This window comes from Macrotis lagotis, chromosome 7 (genome assembly GCF_037893015.1).
Source record: "Macrotis lagotis isolate mMagLag1 chromosome 7, bilby.v1.9.chrom.fasta, whole genome shotgun sequence".
Classification (NCBI taxonomy): domain Eukaryota; kingdom Metazoa; phylum Chordata; class Mammalia; order Peramelemorphia; family Peramelidae; genus Macrotis; species Macrotis lagotis.
In genome coordinates this window covers 116,037,793-116,059,091 of record NC_133664.1, presented here as the reverse complement: position 1 = coordinate 116,059,091, position 21,299 = coordinate 116,037,793, and the positions used below count along the sequence as shown (strand labels likewise).

General features: G+C 36.4%; 1 protein-coding gene across 2 annotated transcripts in view; it reads left to right on the top strand.

Annotated features, from left to right (window-relative positions):
• EXOC4 (exocyst complex component 4) overlaps positions 1-21,299 on the top strand; it is a 914,582-nt gene that overhangs the window by 726,476 nt on the left and 166,807 nt on the right. For both annotated transcript variants that reach the window (XM_074193663.1, XM_074193664.1), the window contains one exon: positions 15,005-15,141. In XM_074193663.1, coding sequence (XP_074049764.1) covers positions 15,005-15,141 — 137 coding nt within the window. The remainder of the gene's footprint in view (positions 1-15,004; positions 15,142-21,299) is intronic.

The window sequence follows — 21,299 nt, the reverse complement described above, 5'->3', positions numbered from 1 at the left end:
TTAGCCCTTCTTTGCACTCTCTGTTGTGGAATTGGCAATGTTAAGTAAGCAACAGCTTCTTGGACCTCCAGCATTTTGGACTAGAAAAATAAATGGTGATAGTGGGAGGATATGCAGGGTATACATTTTCTATTTAAAGTCAAAAAACAAGAATAAAAAACCTTTGGACATTGTCTTTTTCTGTCCCAGAATGAGTAAGAGGAACACAGCTAAGACTGCTGAACTCTTTAGCTCTGCCAGCCTTTGCCCTTGAAAAGCTCTGTAGTTGGTAAGCCATACTACAGAGGAAAAATTCTGTGAAATGATATCTAATACATCTCTGTATTTTTATATCCCCTACATTAGAGAAACTTGAGTACTTTATAAGCATTAACTATTCCCTTCCTAGAAAGTTAGCTGCTTCTTCCCCTAGGACAAATATGATCCATGGGGAAAATTTGTTTCAGGCTTTGAAATAAAAATAATAGCATTTTAGGACAAAAAAGGACTTTGGAATTTATTTACCCCTATTTCTGTCATTTGATGAGTGGTGGTCAGTATCAGAGCCCATAATGAAGTAGGATAAAGTGGTAGCAATGGTAATAGCCAATATTCATGGTACTTTCATAGTGCTTTCAGATTGACAAAACACTCTACATATATTATCTCACTTAATTCTCTCAATAGCCCTAGGAGGAAGATTATATTATCACCCTCATTTTACAGCTGAGGAAACTGAGACTGAGAGATTAAGAAATTTACCCAGTTTTTAAAAATTAATTAGTTAATTTTTTTATCCACATGCACATGTGTATTTCTAAGTTAAAAATTTCCTTTTACCCTCCCTTCCCATCCCCCTCCCCTCAATGGCAAACAGGTTAGCATTGTACATACATATTTTTGATAAACATGTTTATAAATTAGTCATTTTTAGTATGAGGAATTAGGATTAAGGCAAAGAGATACATAAGAGAAATTTTTATTAAAGAATACTTTATCAGATTCTGAAGGGTTGTGTTTTTTGTTTTGATCTGTTTTTCTTCCTCTAGATGGGGATAATGTTGTCCATAGTCAGTCTAATATGGTTGTCCTAACTCTCTGAATTGCTGAGAGGAGCTACGTCCATCAAGGTTTATCATCTCACTTTTTTTTTGCAAAATTTTATTTATTTTGATTTTTACAATTTCCCCCCCATTCTTGCTTCCCTCCCCCCACCCCCATAGAAAGTATTCTTTTAGTCTTTTCATTGTTTCCATGGTATACACTGATCTCAGTTGAATGTGATGAGAGAGAAATCATATCCTTAAGGAAGAAAAATAAAGTATAATAAATAGCAAAATTACATAATAAGATAACTGTTTCCCCCCCTAAATTGAAGGTAATAGTCTCTGGTCTTTGTTCAAAGTCCATAATTCTTTCTCTAGATACAGATGGTATTCTCCATCACAGACAGTGCAAAATTGTGCCTGATTGTTGCACTGATAGAGTGAGCAAGTCCATCAAGGTTGATCATCACCCCCCATGTTGCTGTTACAGTGTACAGTGTTTTTCTGGTTCTGCTCATCTCGCTCAGCATCAGTTCATGTAAATTCTTCCAGGCTTCTCTGAATTCCCATCCCTCCTGGTTTCTAATACAACAGTAGTGTTCCATGACATATATATACCACAATGTTGTTAATGTGTACATGGATCTCTTGGTTCTGCTTCCTTTGCTCAGCATCACATCCCGTATGTCATTCTATGCTTCTTTGGAATCTGACCATTTATGGTTTCTTATAGAACAATAATATTCCATAGTATTCATGTACCATAACTTGCTTACATTCCCCAATTGATAGGCATCCCTTCAATTTCCAATTCTTTGCCACTGTGAAAAGAGCTGCTATGAATATTTTGGAACTTGTATGACTTTTCCTATTTTTTATAATTTCTGATGGATGTAGACCTAGAATTAGAATTGCAGGGTCAAAGGGTATGATCAGTTTTATTGCTCTTTAGGCATAGCTCCATATTGCTCTCCAGAATGCTTGAATCATTCACAACTCTATCAGTGTCCCAGTCGTCCCACAACCTCTCCAATATTGATCGGTTTCCCTTTTTCTCATCTTGGATACCAAGAGTCTTATAGCTAGTAAACATCTGATGCAGGATTTTAACTCAGGTCTTGATGTCTCCCGGTTCAGCTCTCTATCCCCTATACTACATGACTTCTTCATATTTATGCTTAGAGCTTAGCCTAATACTGTGAACATTTATTAAACCCTTCCTCTGTGCTATGCATCAGTGATTAAAAAAAAAACCAAAAATATGCAGTCCTTTTCCTCTATGTGGTTACAGTATATGCATAGATGCTCATTTTATAGATGAGGACATTGAGGCAGACAAGGTTAAGTGACTTGCCAGTGTCACATAGCTATTAAATGTCTAAGATCAAATTTGAACTGAGAAAGATGAGTCTTCCTGACTTCAGATCCAGAGTTCTGTCCTCAAATATGGCAATCCACTTTATCTTTTTACAAGTTCAAATCTGGCCTCAGACATTTCCTAACTGTATCACCCTGAGCAAGTCACTTGAGGCAAATAGAGTGCCCCAGTTTTCCCATCTATAAAGTGAGCTGGAGAAGGAAATGGCAAACCACTCCAGTATTCTTTCCAAGAAAACTCAAAATGGGGTCACAATGAGTCTCATATAATTGAAACTACTGAACAACAGCAATAATGACATCTAAGTATTTATCAAAGTATTTGCATCAGTCAGGGAAGGGATTGAATGTTTTGGCTTAATCATACTTCCCATGTGTAAGAGTGTGCTAATCACCTTACAGATATTTGCTATTTCTCTTACAGACATCCCATTTTATTTATGAACAACAGCACATTAGAGATGAGGAATAAGGAAGCCCCTTGCTCGCTGCTGTGATGAAATCAGAGAGACTATGCTGTTTTTAGGATTCTAGTCTCTTGGCTCTCCAGGTCTTCACTTTGCCCCCTGCCCAAAATCAGTCTGTGGAATACTGCCCAGGATTATGGGGAGAGCCCTGAAGAGCAGTTAAGTTTAGATTTAGAGTGACCAGCATCCTAAGGCAGACCCCAGTTTACTCTCTTGAACCTGAAAGCACTTCTTTTTGTAATTTGGCAATTCTCAAGGTTTTGTTTTGGTTTTTTTTTTTTTTTGGTTCCCCACTTGGAGGGATAGCTCAGTTCCTTCCCAACCTAAGCTTCCCCAAGATGATGGTCTAGACATGTGCACACACACACACACACACACACACACACACGTGTAATCCTTGCCAACGATTCCATATGTTGCATTTTCCTGGAAGCGAGACTCCCTGCTCATGGGCCTCCTTAGAGTGCTCCACACCTCCCCTCAGAGGAACATGAGTAACTGATGCTGAAAGGATTTGTACAGAAACTTGTCAGCATAATTGATTATTATATGGCATGTGCCACCAAAGACAGGTGAGTCGGCACAGAGTGGAACAGATCTGTGTTGGGCAGCATTTCCCACTGGTTCAAGCTGGACTTCTTCTCTGACATGGTGATTGATCTATTTGCAGCTCTTCCCTAATGAATAGGACCCAGCATGGGTCACTGGAGCCCCCTGCTGAATACCCTCTGATGTTGCTGGTAAAAGAAGGTTCTCAAGATTTTATGTTGTGAATTTTGTAGTTCTCTGGGCACTGAGGAATGTGGTTTAAGGCTATGTGGAGTTTTTTTTTTCTTAATAGCCAAAGTAAAATATATAATTCCTTAATTATCCCCACTTCAAGAATAGAATTTCTGAGACCACAGAAAGTCATAACATGACCCTAAACATACCAATCAAATGAGGATTTTAGAAGACTGAAAAAAAAAAGTAAAACATTTCAGTCTAGCCTTATTTTTTCTAAATCCTGAAGCTCTAGAGCTCCTTGAAAAATCTCTTTTTTAAATCTTAATGTTTGTTCTCTGAAAACATCTTATTTAAACTGTTAAGCTTGCTGTTATATAATGGAGATGCTAATTCTCTACTTTTCTTACTACCTGTTGGGAGATTAATTGAGATATTATTTATGAAGCACTATGGATTCTTGAGAAGAAGAATGCTGAATGACTAAACCTATTGTTACAAGAATTGGGAAATTCTCCTAAAAAAAATTAAAACTACTTAAGAGACATAATTTGGGACTAGATGGACCACTAGGTCGAACTGGTATATATGACTCTTTTTTGTTCTTACCAAAGATTAGAAAATCTCTTCTCTTGGAATCTAGAGGAAGAAAGAGTCAAGAGAATAAGATAGGAAGAGCTTTTGGCAGCCCCATACTGACATATGCTTCTTTCCTAAGAATCAGGACAGACATTTGGGACTGTTAAATTTATAATACTATAAGCCACAAGTTTTTTCCTTGTAATTGGTGAGAATAATCCAGCCTGCCCTTTACCTCTCCTGACTTCTTTAAATACTTTCTCATTTCTAGCACCATATCAAGGAATTTTTGTGCATAAATAATCAATATGAAGCACAGTCTCAGCAGGACAATAATGGAGACAGAGACTCTAGGATACCAACATAAGGCTGTTTTTGAGCAACACATAATATAATTGTACCAGGAGAAGGTCACATTAACCTACTATCCGATAGTGTTCAGTTGCATCTAATTATTCTTACCACTTGTTTCTTGTTGCTAAAGGACTATAAGTTTTGTCAATACTCTCTAAACCTATGCCTCAGGGAAAGCACTGGTCACTCTGTCCTTCTCAATACTCTGCCTATTTCTTTCTTTGTGTGCATCATCAAATTTATCAAATACATAGTTTCTACTGTATCTTTCATTGCCTTATTATCTATTTCCTCCTTAATATCAGGTAATTTGTTTACCCTATCATTCTGCACAATGGGTAATAAATGCGTCCATAGTAGTAGTAGGAAAGTCAAGGTGAAACCTGCCTTTTACCTCTTTCAAGAAGAGCAACAGACAAGAGAAATAGAGAAAGAAAGATTTTCAGCAACTGCCAATGTAGGATTTGTTTCACTCAACTATTGTGTGTGTGTGTGTGGGGGGGTGTTTTACTTCTGTTTTTGTTCATTAAAAGAAGATATTTGGAGAACATTATGAATGCATGCTAAAATAAATTTTTGAAGGAGTAGATAATGCCAAAAAAAAGAATATATAGTGAGAAAAGAAAATGCTTAGGAGAGAAACTCAGGTAACACACATACTTAAATGGCAGAAATAGGAAGATGAACCAGTGAAGAGACTGAGGAAGAACAGCCTATGAAGTTGGAAGAGAATGGAGACCAGTGTAATGGAAAGAAGAGAAATAAGAGTATCCAAAAAAGAGGGAATGATATATAGGGTCATATGAGCACTGTAAAGAAGTCTAAGAAGATAAAAACTGAGCAGAAACTACTTAATTTCATAATTAAGAGGTCATTGGTGAGGAATGGGAATTCAGGGAAGCATGGAATGATTTGCATAAACTGATGCTGAGCAAGACGAGCAGAACCAGAGAAACATTGTACACCCTGACAGTGGCGTGGGGTTGATGATCAACCTTGATGGACTTGCTCATTCCATCAGCACCACAATCAGGGATAATTTTGGACTGTCTGAGATGGAGAATACCATCTGTATCCAGACAAAGAATTGTAGAGTTTGAACAAAGACCAAGGACTATTACCTTTAATTTAGAAAAAAAAAAGTTATCTTATTATGTAATTTTGCTGTCTCTTAAATTTTATTTTTCTTCCTTAAGGATATGATTTCTCTCTCATCACATTCAACTGAGATCAGTGTATACCATGGAAACAATGTGGGGGTGAGGAGAGGGAAGCAAGATTAGGGGGAAAATTGTAAAACTCAAAATAAATAAAATCTTTAAAAAAGAAAAAAAGAAGTCATTGGTAACTATGGAAAGACAAATTTCAATAGATTGTTAGAGAAAATTTTAGTTTTGCTACTTAGAACCTTTGTAACAGTGGACAAATCACTTCTTTGAACCTTAGTTTCTTCACAGTGGAGTGAGTGGGTTGGACCAGATTGCTACCATGTTCTCTTATAGCTTTCAATCTAGGATTCTAAAGAGAGATGTTCAATCAGCAAACATTTATTAACCAGCTCCTTTGTACTACTATATACTGTATACTAGATGTAGGGTGGATGTACTTGTGGATGGCATGATTAGGAGTAAAGATGAAAATGTTCCTGTATGGTGTGAAAGATTTGGCTTTGTGACAGGAATACTAGACACAGCTTTTCTTGAGGACTGTTAGGACTTCTTAAAACTTTTCCCTTTTTTTTTTTGTTTTTGTTTTCAAATTTTGTTCCTTATACATTCTTCTTTTATACATTTGCTCCTTTTGTATTTCCCTGTTTTTTTAATTTCATACTATTAGAGTCTATATTTCATCACTAAAAGGAATTCAATGTGAAAAAATCCCACCAATGCAAATCAACAATTTACCTATAACTCACAGTTTTAAAAAGTTTCCTAAGAACACTGAAAGATTAAGTGATTTGCTCATAGTTACACAATTGGTACATGTCATAGACAGAAGTGGAACCCTTCCATCTCAAATTGTTTATCTTAAACTCAACATCTCTAAAACTGAATTGTTCTCCAATACTTTCTACCCCTTGCTGTTGAAATGACTGCCACCTTTGTAGTTACCCTGTTTTATAACCTAGCTGTCATCCTCAACACCAATCCAATTTGTTGCCAGATCCTATTGATTCTGCCTTCACATCTCTTCCATGAGCTCCCCTCTCTCCCCTGATATTGTTAGTATCTGGTGCAGGCTCTCATACCTCATGCCTGGGCAAGTAAATTAGCCTGCTAGTTGATCTGCCTCAAGTCTCTTCCCACTGTAGTTCATCCTTCACTAAATTATCAAATTGCTCTTTTTAAAGCAAAGGTCTGACCAGGTCACTCCTCTTTCTCCCTATTGGCTCCAGGATCAAACACAAAATCCTGTGATTTTTAATACAAACTCCTTTTTTCCAATGACTGTCAATCATTTCTTTTTTTTTCTACATATAGCTTTTTATTGAAAAACCTACAGGTAAGAGGCAGTAAAACCAAGGAAGGCCTGTTCTCAGAAGAACCTGACTCACTTGTTTTGTGACCTGAGACAAATCTCTTCCCCTCCTAGATCTCTTTTCTCAACTTAAAAATATTGGGGCAGAACCCAGTTCCACTGCACAATGCATAATGACCTGGTAGTGGTGGGTGCCTGATAATAAAATCATTATAAATCTGTAATTGGCTACATCCTTCTTACCTACATTTCTCTTCCTCTACTCTCCAACATATACTCTTTATTCCCACCAAGCCGGTTTTCTCACTGTTTCCCAGATGAAATGAGCTCATGCTCAACTCCAAAACTGAGCTATCTAATCACGACACTATCCCTGTGTAACCTTGAGCAAGTTACTTAATATTTTGTTGCCATCACTTTTTCCCCATCTGCCAAAAATGAATAAATAATTCCTGCCAGTTCTATTTGGGAATGCTGTAAGCATATTAGAAAATACATTCAACAGTGCTTTGAGATGTTCAGAAGAAATGTATTATTAAATCACAGACTATTATTGAGGGTATCACTTTGATTTTTTTTCTTTTTAAACTCACATTCTAGTACTGAAGAGATTTTGTTCTTTTACTGGAGACAGCATGCCATCTTCTGAATGATTCATTTGTTCTATATCTGGAGATACCTTCATTTTCTCTCTCAGAGAGTTATATGGGCATTTGATTTTGCCCAATTAATAAATCCTGTTCTATGAACTGAATTAGCATTAAAATGTGGATTCATAATGACAGTCCTTGAAGTCACTCTGAGCATGTTAAGCTCCATTAAAGCCCTCTCTATCTTAATGCTTCCTTGTGGCATAGAGACAACTCTAGGTTCTCAACGACAACACCAGTAGAACATAAACTCAAGAGTATGAAGAACCTACCAAATTGGAAAGCAGTTTGAATCTGAGATTTGTGGTATCCTGTTCTGCTCAGTCCCAGAAGACAGTACTAGAAGAAGTGGGTAGAAGATTCAGAAACAGATTCTAGTTCAGTGTGAGGATAAGCTTCTTAATGAGGACAGCTGCCCACAAATGGGATGAGTGGTCTCCAAATGTGTCCATCAGTAAAGGAGTCTTCAAACAAAGGTTAGGGGGCACATTATCAGGTAGGGAGGGCTTAGATTTTCTACTTTGAATTCTTTGGATTCTATTCTTGTGAGTGACCCTTTCTCATTATATCATGGATCCCTTTCCCTGACCTATTTCCTCCCAAATACATAATATTTTAAACAACTCTGTATCCATATGGAGTATTGCTAAGGACACAAAGGGTAACTCATTCTCTGACTGAGTCCCACAATGAGGAGATACTGTCTTTACCCATGATGCTGCATAACCTGTATTTTGAATCTGGGTGAGATTTTGAGATTCTTTTTAGCAGCTTGGGGACATGGAGCACAGTAGAATCAATTTCTGTCACTCACAGACAAGTATAGAGGAACAGGATTATGGATCAGGGTGAAACTGCAGTGCTTTAATCTTAAAATCAATATAGAAAAGGAAGTTGTACTTGTGAGGATACTATAGAGACAGTAATTTGGGCTCCTATGAGGATTTTGCCCTAAAGAAGATAGCTTTTCTACTCTCACTCCTCTTATTTTCTGATTGATATGCCTTCCCTCACCTTCTGATTAATATACTAAAAAAAAAGATAGAGGAATGAAAGTAAAGAGATCTGCAGAACTGAATATGAATACAGATATAGCTCATAGCTATAGATAATCCTCCATGGTCTTAGGAAAAGAGTTGTGTGCCTAGGTGTTTCATATCCTCATTTCCTTTTGTTCTTTTTCACTTTGATTTTCAAAAGAAATAAGAAAATCCTAAAGTTTACACTGATAATTTTAGGAATCTATGGTTTCATTGTTTCAGGTACTTCCTCCAATAAAATGGATCACATTCCCTCTGTGCCTTCTTCTCTTGCAGCTTTTGTCACTTTATCAAGGATCCACCCACTGCCTGGAGACCTTTCCTTTGGTTCCTTTATTATCTCTGTGCTACCATTATTGAACTCAAGATAGTTTCATTTATTCTTGCTTATCTTCCCTTCCCTAGTTGACTGACCCCATCTACTTTCTTAATCTTAAATTGTGCTTGGTGTTATCCTGCTGCTTGTGTTCATTTTGGTCTAATAATTAACACCAAGAAAACTCAAATGCATCCTTAGCAAATCACTGTTGGCATCATGCTGGATCTCTTTCCATTAAACATGCATCTCTCCTTGTCCTTGAAGTTACCATTTTCTTTCTTCTGAGATTGTACAGAGTGACTCACAGGTATATATCATTGAAAGAATTGGTATTCACAGTCCTGGCTTTGATAGTAGCACAGTCTGGGATTACAGGAAGCACTATGGAATTTCCCAAAATGCCTTGTACTAGGTAGATACCTAAGAAATGCTTAGTAAATTGAATGGAAATATTACCCAGCCTGATTTCCCCCTCCAATTCTGTGCCCGGTTTGTGGTTTATCTCCTTCTCCAAGGTCTTTCTCTGTGTATAAACTGGCATAGACAGAGAAATAAAACTGTCAGTATGCAGTCACATACAGTAGATAATGGATTTATCTCTCTTCTATTTTGTAGCTCTTTGCTATCTTCCTAATTTTAGATGGTTCCACTCACTGCCCCTTTGACCTCCAGTCCAACTACCATTCTCTTATACATATTCTCTTCCCTTACTAAGAATGTTAAGGGCAGTTAGGTGGTATGGTGGAGAGCACTGTCCCTGAAGTCAGGAGCAGTGGGACCCTGGGCAAGTTACTTAATCCCAAAGAAACTTGAGTTTTTCCTTGCCAGAAAGAAAGAAAAAAAAAGAATGTAAACTAAGCTCCTGGAAGATATCAACTGTCTTGCTTTTTTATACTTGTATCCTTACTGCTTATAAATGCTTTTTCAGTTGTTCTTCATCCATTCATCCACAGATATTCTTGAAATGTTTTAAATTAGTAAGATCTGAAATGCCTATAGGCTCATTTTTTTACTTCTTTTTGTAATGTTATGAGTCAATATGACTTGCAGTCTTCCAAAATATTTTGAAAATAAGCTTATTCTATCAACTTAGGCTTCTCATATATGCAATATTTCCCTATTGGGAAAGAAAGGATAAATGTTTGCTAATGGAAGTGATTTGGGGGCTCATTCTACCTCTTCTTTGAGGAGAATAGCATACATTGTTTAAACTTCTCTAAAAATTAGTGATAGATGAATGTTCTTTCTTCTCTTTCTCACTTTTAAGTATTAACAGCTTATTTAAAAACAATAGTCTGAGGAAAAAGTATTCATATTAAATATCTCTGATAAAGATCTCCTTTCCAAGATATATGTCTCAAATATATATATGTATATATGTATATATACATATATATATGACCCAATGTCATTCTCCAATAGTTAAATGCTCAAGTAAATGAATAGCCCATAAAAGTAGTAATGCAAATTATTAACAGTAATAAGAAAAATGATCCAAATCCCTAATGGTAAGAAAAATGTAAGATGAAGTAAGAGAAGTTTTGCCTTATCAAGATGGCAAATGGGAATAGTTAGTCTTAGAGGATTTGAAGTGATATAGGCATGCTAGCATACTGTTGTAAATTGGTCCAACAATCTGGAAAGTAATTTGGAATTATGTGGGGGGAAGTGTTTATAGTCATTGACCCAGACACAACTTGAATAAGCATACACTTCAAAGGGATCAGTGGCAAAAAGAAAAGTCTCATTTAAACCAAAATATTTATGGTGGTGATGAACTGGAAGCAAAGATGCCCATTAATGAGTGACTAAACAAATTGAATACATGAACCTAATGGATTATTATAGTACTGATGTAGGAAATGTTTGTTATAATGAATGCAGACAAATCTATATACCAAATATTTATATCAAAAAATTCCTCAAAGTAAAAGCTATATTCCCAATGGCCTCAGCAATGTCACAATAAAACATTACTAAAAAGAAGAATGAGAAATTAAAATGACCAAATTTGACCACAAAAATGAGATATCCCTTCACTTCTTTGCCATAATGGGAGATGGTGGGTGGGGAATTTGCATATAGAATTTTTTTCCTCTTTTAAAAAAAATTCTTTGTTCTAAGAGATGACTCTCTGTGAAGGGGAGGGGGGAAATATCATAATTGTGAAAAAAGAGCAGTAAATTTTTAAACAAAAGCTTCTGTTATCACACACATGGTATTTAGTTCAACCTTTACTCTAACCAATCATTTGACAACATACAAAGAATGAATACCAAATAATTACATTATCTTTGAATTTTTTTCCCCTGTCTGTTAAGTTAACAGTAGATTCTTTTTTAAAAATGTTGTCATTCAGGACTGGCCATTGCTGTTTGACTCTTCTAATAAAAGGTTTTCATGTTGCTCAATATATGGCTTCTCAGTAGTCTCGGAGTCTTTGGCTTCTTTCATTTCTTGATCTCAAACCACTTCTTTTCCCCAACATAATGTTAGGACTAGACCTACTGCAGCTGACCCATCATATGGCCAATTACACACTATCCTGAGACATAAATGAACTCCTAGACTCAGGTCCTGCTGAATCAAGTTTTATTGTTCATTCCAAATCTGAACCCAGACAGATCCATGTGCTCTTTTTAGCTAGCCCAGAGCAGAAACCATTTATAGAAGCAATCTCTCTATTCCCTCTAACTCCTGAAGTTGTGGTGATGCACTGTCATTTCTTTATATAACCAAGTCCTTTCCTTCCATATTCAAAAAACTTTCCCTGTGCCTTAGAATAATACCTCATCTCCCACCCCACCCCCCATATATTTTTCTCTCCCAGTAGCACAGGTACGGGTGCGGTCACCAAAGCACCAATGAAGTGAGTTCTCCCTCCCACTTCAATTGCTCAATGGAGTGAATTCTCTCACATAGTCCCGCTCCCCAATCTCATTTCCCAGTCACTTATTTTCATGTTCACCTTTCTTTATTTAGTGGGTCAGTGTAATATACTAGACAAAGAGCTAACCTTTGAAACCAGAAGACCTGGGTTCAAATACTGCCTTTGATCCAAACTGACTGTATAATCCTAAGCAAGCCACTTAGTTTCTAGTGTTCTAAGGTGCCAGCTTGTATTCATAGAGCAAGTTCCTTTACTTTAGAATTTCCTATAGAACTGAAATTACAAGTCCGGGCTCTATCATTATCAACATTAATAGGAACATAGATTTAGACTTAGAAGTGATCTTAGAAACCATTTTGTCCAAAACCCTCATTTCTTTTTCTTTTTTTTTTGCAAGGCAGTAGGATTAAGTGACTTGGCCAAGGTCACACAGCTAGGTAATTATTAAGTGTCTGAGTCAGGTTCTCCTGACTCCAGGACTGCCCCTGAAGCTATAGGAGACATAGTAGGGCTTAATAAAAGGAAATAATTTTTCATCAGGAGAGATGTAGATGAGTGGAATGGGCTGTCTAAATGAACATTTGAATCTTAAATCTTCCTGATTCTAAGTCTATTTCTCCTGCGTCCAAAGTCATGCTGCCTCATCTAGTTACAACTTATCTTGATCACAGAATTGTCCAATTCCAAAGGTCATTTCACTATCTCATTCCTTCCAACCACCGACATTACCTAGCATAGTTAATCCATTTCTCCTTAATACAGTTTCTGCTTCAATCCAGAAAGTATATCTATTCACATAATTGTTTTTTTTGTCTTCCCTAGTGCTTGCTTTGGCACTGAAGACACTAAGTATCAATACATAGGGTAACTTAGTTTGAAGTATCTTATTGAGTTCTTCTTAGAATTTGTTTCATTTTCTGCAAAGTTATCATCCTAGATACTTGGTTCCTTATTCTTACCTTGAATATTGAAAGGTAAAAGTGACTCAATAACCATGAAAATGATATTTCTTGTGTCTGGAAATTCCCTGACCTCAACTCTGCCAACTCCTATATTCACCATTCACTACTATGAACCCCTGGTCAGTCTTCAATATACTTAGAAATTCTCTCTATCTTTCAATTTCACTTATGGTGAGAACATCATTATGAATGTGGTTCTCTTCCTTGAGTAATATTAAACATGGGAAGTATGTTGAGTGACAAGAATTATATTAATGTTTATAGAAGATCTAAGAACTACATGAATCTTTCTTTTGTTCCCTATTCTGCCATTTGATCACCATCTTTATGGAAATAGAAGGGAGGCATGGAAGATTGAGAACCATTTTGTATTTTTGTCCAACTCGTGTGCCATTTGTTCAACTTAACAACTTAACAAGGTCTGGTAGCCAATTTTCTAGTGATGTGTTTTTCTATACATGTTCCTGGTTGTCTTGTGCCATCCCATATTCAAAGCCACTCCAACCTGAAAAAAGTGCTTAAACTTGTGCTCTACTGACCCATTCTTTCAGAACCCCAGTTCACCACCTTATTCTCCATAAACCCTTGGAGTAGGACATCTTTTTAGATTTCCCAACTCATTGGATTAATCATATTCAGGTATTTAAATGTAGATCTGACCATTTCTAATGTTGAACATTTCACATTGAGCTGTTTATTTAATATAAAAATTCCTCATAAGTCAACTTCAACCTAACACCTTAGAAATAATTTTATCTTTACTATGTATTGTACACCTATGTGCCCTACAACACAGCTGTTGAATGGAGTCCAGGCTATAGAGTGTGCACTGAAGTGGGAGATCCACAGGAATCAGTTGTGTGAATTTGAGGCATAAGTCCTTGTGAAAGTAGTGCAAACAAGGAGGTTAAACAGTGTAGAATAGAAAATTTTCAAGTTTACATTCTGATGAATATTCTACAAGGACGTCTTTTTTCAGGTTTGACATGAACTTACCATGCAACAAATCCCCATGAGTAAAATGTGGATAATATTTTTTTCTTCTTTTGAAGTTTATATTCATTTTTAAAAAAACAAAATTCCCAAAAGAAACAATATAGACAAATGAAAGCATTTGTCTTCTATTCAGGATAAATTTCTGATTTTAATATCCCCTGGTAGAATAGAAGCTCTATGAGAGTAGGAATTTCGTGGGTGGTGGGGCAAGCAATGGGGGAACCTTAGTATCCTCAGTGTATAGGACAGTGCCTGACAATTCATAAATGCTTGTTAATTGGTTAATTAATTTTATCATTACCTGATAGACCATGGACAAATCTGTGCCTTAATTTCCATGCCTTATTTTCCTTACCTAGAAAATGGAGAGGATACCTGTACTATCTTTCCCATAAAATTATTGTGAAGGTAATAGGTGTAAAATATTTTTAAAATCCTTTAAAAATTCTCCATTAATTTTAAGTGATACTCTTACTGCTTTTACAACAGTAATAAAACCTTGCATTTTTGTAGTTCTTTTCTTCTTAGTTCAAGGCACTTCATATGTAGCATATTGTTTCAATATCCTTGGGATATAACGAATAGACAGGAAATATTTTCCTCATTTTATACCTTTGAAATTTTACCATATAACAATAAAGTGTATTTCCTATAGTTCTTTTCACAAACAGAAATTGATGCTTCTGAACATAAATCTGCTCTGGTTAACTCCCATACAATTTATCTTCTCCTTAGATCAGTGATTTTCAAATTCTCAAAGGTTGTGGAACTCCTCTATATTGTCCCTTCTGAACTGACCAGGATCTTTGATCTTTGCAGCAGGGCATTGAACTCATATAGTTGATATAAATTAGACATATCTTCAGAAACCCCCAGAAATCTCTTATTGAAACTGAGCAGCACAATCTGAAACTTTAAGGATTAAAATATAACTGCAAAAGTGTAACTGTTCTGAAGTCAGTGAAAGAGCAGCCTCTGTGAGATGTCTCTACTGACTCTTGATTACCACATTTCTTACGTTGTCTTTTCCCACTTTGGGCAATATTAGCATCGTAAGTTATTGTATTATTACCCTTTTCCCTATATCTTATCCCATGAGTGAAGTTCTCACAACCTTCTGTTCTGTCTGCCTTTCCTTTTCCAGAGCACAATAATTGTGGAGAAGACCGTGCAAGACCTCATGAACCTGATGCATGACCTCAGTGCATACTCTGATCAATTCCTCAACATGGTGTGTGTTAAGCTCCAGGAATACAAGGACACCTGCACAGTTGCTTACAGGTAGAAAATTACTTTTAGGAGAAAAACACATTGTTCACTTATGGAGAGATCATAATCTTTCTTACTCTTTTTTTTCTTACTCATTTCTTACTACAGCAAAATGTACAACCACAAGTTTGTCAGAAATCTGAAAAGGCCCTACAGCCTTCAGTCCTCTCACCAAAAGATGAAAAATATGGAATATGATTGAAATTTATGATTCTTTCAGAATGATTTTGATGAGACTTAGTAGATCTTTTGATTTCCATGTATCATGGAATCTTCAGCATTAATATAGTCCCTCACCCTTCTGCCTCTTGCTAATGAGCCCCAGAAAAGCAGAATTCACAAACTCCCTTACTAAGCTTCCTTACTTCTTTTCATTCCTCTCAGTTACAAAGTTCTTTTTCATCTATATCTCTTTTTGGCCCTGAAGCTATAGGAGACATATTAATAAATGGAATCAATAAATGGAAATAATTTTTCATCAGGAGAGATGTGGATGAGTGGAATGGACTGGCCACATCATAGGTAGTGACTTTCCCATCACTGGTGTTATTTTTGTTGTTTGACCTTCATTCTCAAAGAGGACCATGCCATCAGGGAGGCAATGCCATGATGTGCGAATGAATTGAATTTAAGTGAAGGAGGCTCTGCAAAGTCACCAGCCTCACTTTCTCCTTCAGAGTCATCTGGATCCAGTGGCCAGATGTGGATCAGGATAACAGGAGATGGCCCTAGATGCAGTAGGGGATTTTGGCCTACTTTCGATGAAAACAGAATGACCACTTGCTAGGGCTACTATAAGTAGAATTTATTCTTGTGCACAAGCTTTAGACACCTTGGACATTCTGGTGAAACCTTTAAACTTTTTTTTTTTTTCATTTTTGCAAGGCAATAGGGTTAAGTGGCTTGCCCAAGGCCACACAGCTAGGTAATTATTATGTGTCTGAGGCCGGATTTGAACTCAGGTACTCCTGACTCCAGGGCCGGTGCTCTATCCACTGCACCACCTAGCCTTCCCTTTTAAACTCTTTCTAACAATCATGTTTTTAAAATCTTTAAAATAAAATACGTGAAATAACAAGGGAAAACAATTATATTGAAGCAGAGTCCTCAAAATTTTTTTTAAGTTCATATACCCTAGCTTAAGAAGTCTGAGATAAGATGATGACTAAAGTGCTTTCCCTCTGATATTCTGTGATTTTTAAGTCCATTTCCTCTTGTTGATGCTTTAGTGGATATGAAAACTTAGTAAGTCATTTTACAGCCTTCTTTTGTCTGAGATAAATTTGTTTTTGTAGGGAGATCACAGTGCTTCTCTTGAAGAATGTATTAAAAAACAAGTGGGAGAAAAATCTTCCAGTTATTTGCTCAGTTATTTGCAGAGTTTCTAAGTTGTTATCTAACATGAACCATAGCAGAGTCCTAAGACTAATTCTAGAAGAAAGTATTAAGCTCCTGTCATGCCCATCATTGAGGTTTGTTATGTCTGGTATGTAATGGTAGGCATTACTGCAAAGAAGGTGGAAGACAAGGCATGATACCTGACTTAATAAAGAATAATGCCTTGGGGCAGCTAGGTAGTGGATAGATCATTGGCCCTGAAGTTAGGAGGACCTGAGTTCAAATGTGGCCTCAAACACTTAATAATTATCTAGTTCTGTGACCTTGGGCAAGTCACTTAAACCCACTGCCTAGCCAAAAAAAAAAAGAAGAATGCCTTATATGGTCATGAGGTGTCACTTGAGTAATATAGCAAATTAATAAAAAAGAAATGAGATCAGTGTTCGTTTCAGTAAATAGGAAAAGATTCATAGAGGATATGCAATAGACTCAGATATGAGGGAATGATAACATAGTTTTATGAAGAGAGAAGAGGAAAGCTTTGGAGAATTAGGAGGAATAAGAAGAATGAGTAAAGACTTAGAGTTAGGAACAAGTGAACAGTGAGCAGTGAAAACAATAGGGGTTGCTTAGATATGGTGGAGTCAGATGTGACTTTGGCCTTCAGGTTGAGGATTTTTGAATTTTGGTGGAGACCAGGTGTACTATAGTGAACGTGGGCTGTAAAATGGATCGGATTGGAGAAAAATTGGGGAAAAGAAGTCACTTAGGAAATAGATGCTGTAATCCGGGTTGTGAGATGATGTGACTAGAAAGAGGCAACTCTTGATAAATGTTATAAAAACAGAAAGAATTATAAGTCCTGTGAGCAAGACTAGGGACTGAATGAATTTCCCATGTCTTTATCCACTCTTCTTAAATTGCACTTCTGATCTTCAGCAGTACATTAGCAATTTTTTTTTCATATAAAGTCATGGTTTAGAACTGGAGAGGCTGTTATAAAAATCTAGGCTTTTCTTTATGGATCATCTATTGATTACCTTGTCTTTCTTTGTCAAAGTTAATGTTAATGACCTTCCCCCTGCCCACTTTTCCCCTTTAGTAAAGTATGTACTTTAGGCTGATTTCCTCATGACCTTACTGCTAACTCAAACCTAAATTGACACCACCTCCTTAATCTCCTCTCTACTCTGATTGGAGGGAAAAATACCAAACTATTCCCATTGTCTTGTGATCTCTCAACTCACTATTTTTTTTCACTTAAAGATTTTATTTAGTTTTATAATTTTTTCCCTAATCTTACTTCCCTCCTCCCACCCCTCCACAGAAGACAATTTGCCAGTCTATACATTGATTCAAACTGAATGTGATGAGAGAGAAATCATGTCCTTAAGGAAGAAACAAAAAGTATAAGAGTAGCAAGATCAAACAATAAGATATTAGGGGGTTTGTTTCCCTAAATTAAAGGTAATAGTCCTTGGTCTTTGTTCAAACTGCACAGTTCTTTCTCTGGATGCAGATGGTATTCTCCGTTGCAGACAGCCCCAAATTGTCCCTGATTGTTGCACTGATGAAATGAGTGAGTCCATCAAGGTTGATCATCACCCCCATGTTGCTGTTAGGGTGTACAGTGTTTTTCTGGTTCTGCTCATCTCACTCAGCATCAGTTCATGCAAATCCCTTCAGACTTCCCTGAATTCTCATCCCTCCTGGTTTCTAATAGAACAATAGTGTTCCATGACATACGTATTATCACAGTTTGCTAAGCCATTCCCCAATTGAAGGACATTTACTTGATTTCCAATTCTTTGCCACCACAACAGGGCTGCTATAAATATTTTTGTACAAGTGATATTTTTACCCTTTTTCATCATCTCTTCAGGGTATAGACCCAGTAGTGGTATTGCTGGATCAAAGGGTATGCTCATTTTTGTTGCCCTTTGGATGTAGTTCCAAATTTCTGACTAGAAAGGTTGGATGAGTTCACAGCTCCACCAACAGTGTAATAGTGTCCCAGATTTCCTACAACCCTTCCAACAATGATCATTACCCTTTCTGGTCATATTGGCCATTCTGAGAGGTGTGAGATGGTACCTCAGAGAAACTTTAATTTTCAGCTCACTATTCTTTACAAAATACTTTCCAAGTAACAAAATTTTACCCCTGGTTTCTTGCTGTCCCTTCTAGATCCTCCCACCGCTTTTCTGCCTACTTTTGTGCAATGTTTCCCCCTGTTAGATTATAAGCTCCTTGAAGTCAGGGACTGTCTTTTTATTCATTTTTATCCCTAATGCTTAATACATTGCTGGCACACTATAGGTTCTTAATAAATATTTATTGGATTAGATTGTATTTTTTTTGTATCTGACTTTATTGTCTTATATAGCCCTCCTAGAATCAAGCACACAAAATTGTCTAGACCTTGAGGTGTAGTCTATAGATGTGAAACAGAGAATCAGAAAAAGAAAGAAACTGGATCTCAAGAATTAATTTTGTGATCTTGACCTCATATATAGCAGTGTTCTAACCCTATAGAAGACTCATTTGTCAACATTATTTAAGCCAGAAGAGCAAAAGAAAATGACTTGTTATTAGTCTTCATTGACAAGTCTCAGAAAAGTGCCTCAAAAAATAAGTGGAAAAAAGAACCTTTTTCCTTATATTTTATTTTTTATTTTTATTTATTTTTTGCAAGGCAATGGGGTTAAGTGGCTTGCCCAAGGCCACACAGCTAGGTAATTTTTAAATGTCTGAGGCCAGATTTGAACTCAGGTACTCCTGACTCCAGGGCCGGTGCTCTGTCCACTGTGCCACCTAGATGCCAACCTTTTCCCTTATAAAGACCAATTTTTAGAAAATCTGTTCTCAATAATCACATTTTATTTTCTTAAATTCCTTTTATACCCTAGGGTCTTAATTAGGACTACTAACAAACCTTGAAAAGCTTCTTTCTCCCTCTCCCATCATCCATGTAAACAAAAGATATCTTTTTTATTCTAAAGGTTTTATTGGAGGAAGCAAAGTATATTATATTCCCTTAAGTTCTCTCCATTCATACAGGTTTCAATCATCTTATTCCTCACCTCCAAAATGGATTCTTGCAATAGTTTCATAATTGGTCACTCTGCCTTTAATTTCTCCCTACTCAAATATATCCCCCACCTCACCAGAGAATTGCCCCTAAAAACTCAAGTCTGACTATATGTTTTTGTTCAAGGCTTCCTCTTACAAAATCACAGAATTTGGGAGTTGTAAGGGACTTCAGAAAAGATATACTCCAGCTAGTTCTCAAAGGAATCCTCACAATAATATACCTAATAAATAATTGCTTAACCAACCTCTCCTATTTTTGAACTACTGTGCTAGTTAGCAAGTGTTTTTCTGATATCAAGCCTAAATCTACTTCTTTGCCCTTTTCACCTAGTGCTCTGGTTTTTCCATTGAGATCAAGCAAATTTATTTCATTCTCTACATTACAGACCTTCAAATTCTTGAAGACTCACCCAGAGTCTTTCTTCAGAATAAACATATCCAGTTCCTTTCATCCTATGCCATAGACTCAAGACAACCTGCTTGCCAACCTATAGATACTTTCTAGTTTATTAACGTCCTTTTAAACTGTGACACCCAGAACTTTTTTTTTAGTTTTTTTCAAGGCAAAGGCCACACAGCTAGGTAATTATGAAGTGTCTGAGGCCAGTTTTGAACTCAGTTACTCCTGACTCCAGGGCTGGTGCTCTATCCACTGCACCACCTAGCCACCCCGACACCCAGAACTTAACCAATATTCCAGATAAAGTCTGATGAGGGCAGACTAAAGTGAGACTAACTATAATTCCTCACTTCTTAATGTATTCTTGGTCTATTCCTCTCCCCCACCAGTGAGACACCATTCATATGAAGCATAAAAAATGTTAAAAAGCAGCTCAACAGTACCCATGTTATATAATAAGTGCAATATTTTACACTCATAGTCTCTAATTCTGCAAAAATATCAATCCTCAAGTATTATTAAGTACCTAATATGTGTCAAGGATTTCATTAGGAATTGGGAATATAAATACCAAGAGTGAAACAGTCCCTACTTTCAGGTAATTTATATCCTAACAGGATGGAAGAAAGTACATTTTATTGCCTTTATTTTTTTAAGTTCTTTGAAAGTCAGTTTCACACCTTTTATTTTTTAACACAATTTTGTGTTCTTTTGTTATTATTCAGTCTTTCTGATTCTCTGTGATCCTACATTTGGGGTTTTTTGGGAGAGATACAGGAGTGATTTGCTATTTGCTTCTCCAATTCATTTTACAGATGAGGAGACTGAGTCAAGCAGGATTAAGTGACTAGCTCAGGATCACACAAGCTGGTAAATGTCTGAGGTTGGATTTGAATTTAGGAAGATGAGCATTCCTGACTCCAGACCCAGTATTATTATATTATAATATTATAATTATTATAATTGTTATAACTATTATAACCATGTAACTAACTGCCTGTTTCCATACTTTTTCTACATTTAATGAAATAACTGGGTTGTGCCATATAGATTATGAAAAATTAATGAATTTTATGTAATAGTAATAATAATAATGAATGCTAACTATGATATAAATAGTGAAAGTGAATGTTATAGCTCTATGATTTTGTGGATTTGGGGATCTTCTAACATGGGAGTTCCTTCCACCAAAACATGCTGAACATTGTTTGACTTAGTTCAGTTTCCTGAAACCCATAAAAGTTGTGAATTTTCCAGGATCAGTTAGTCAAAAGAAAAACAGCAATTATTATATGCCTACTGTGTGCTAATTAGTGTCCTAAATTTGGTATTTGAACCT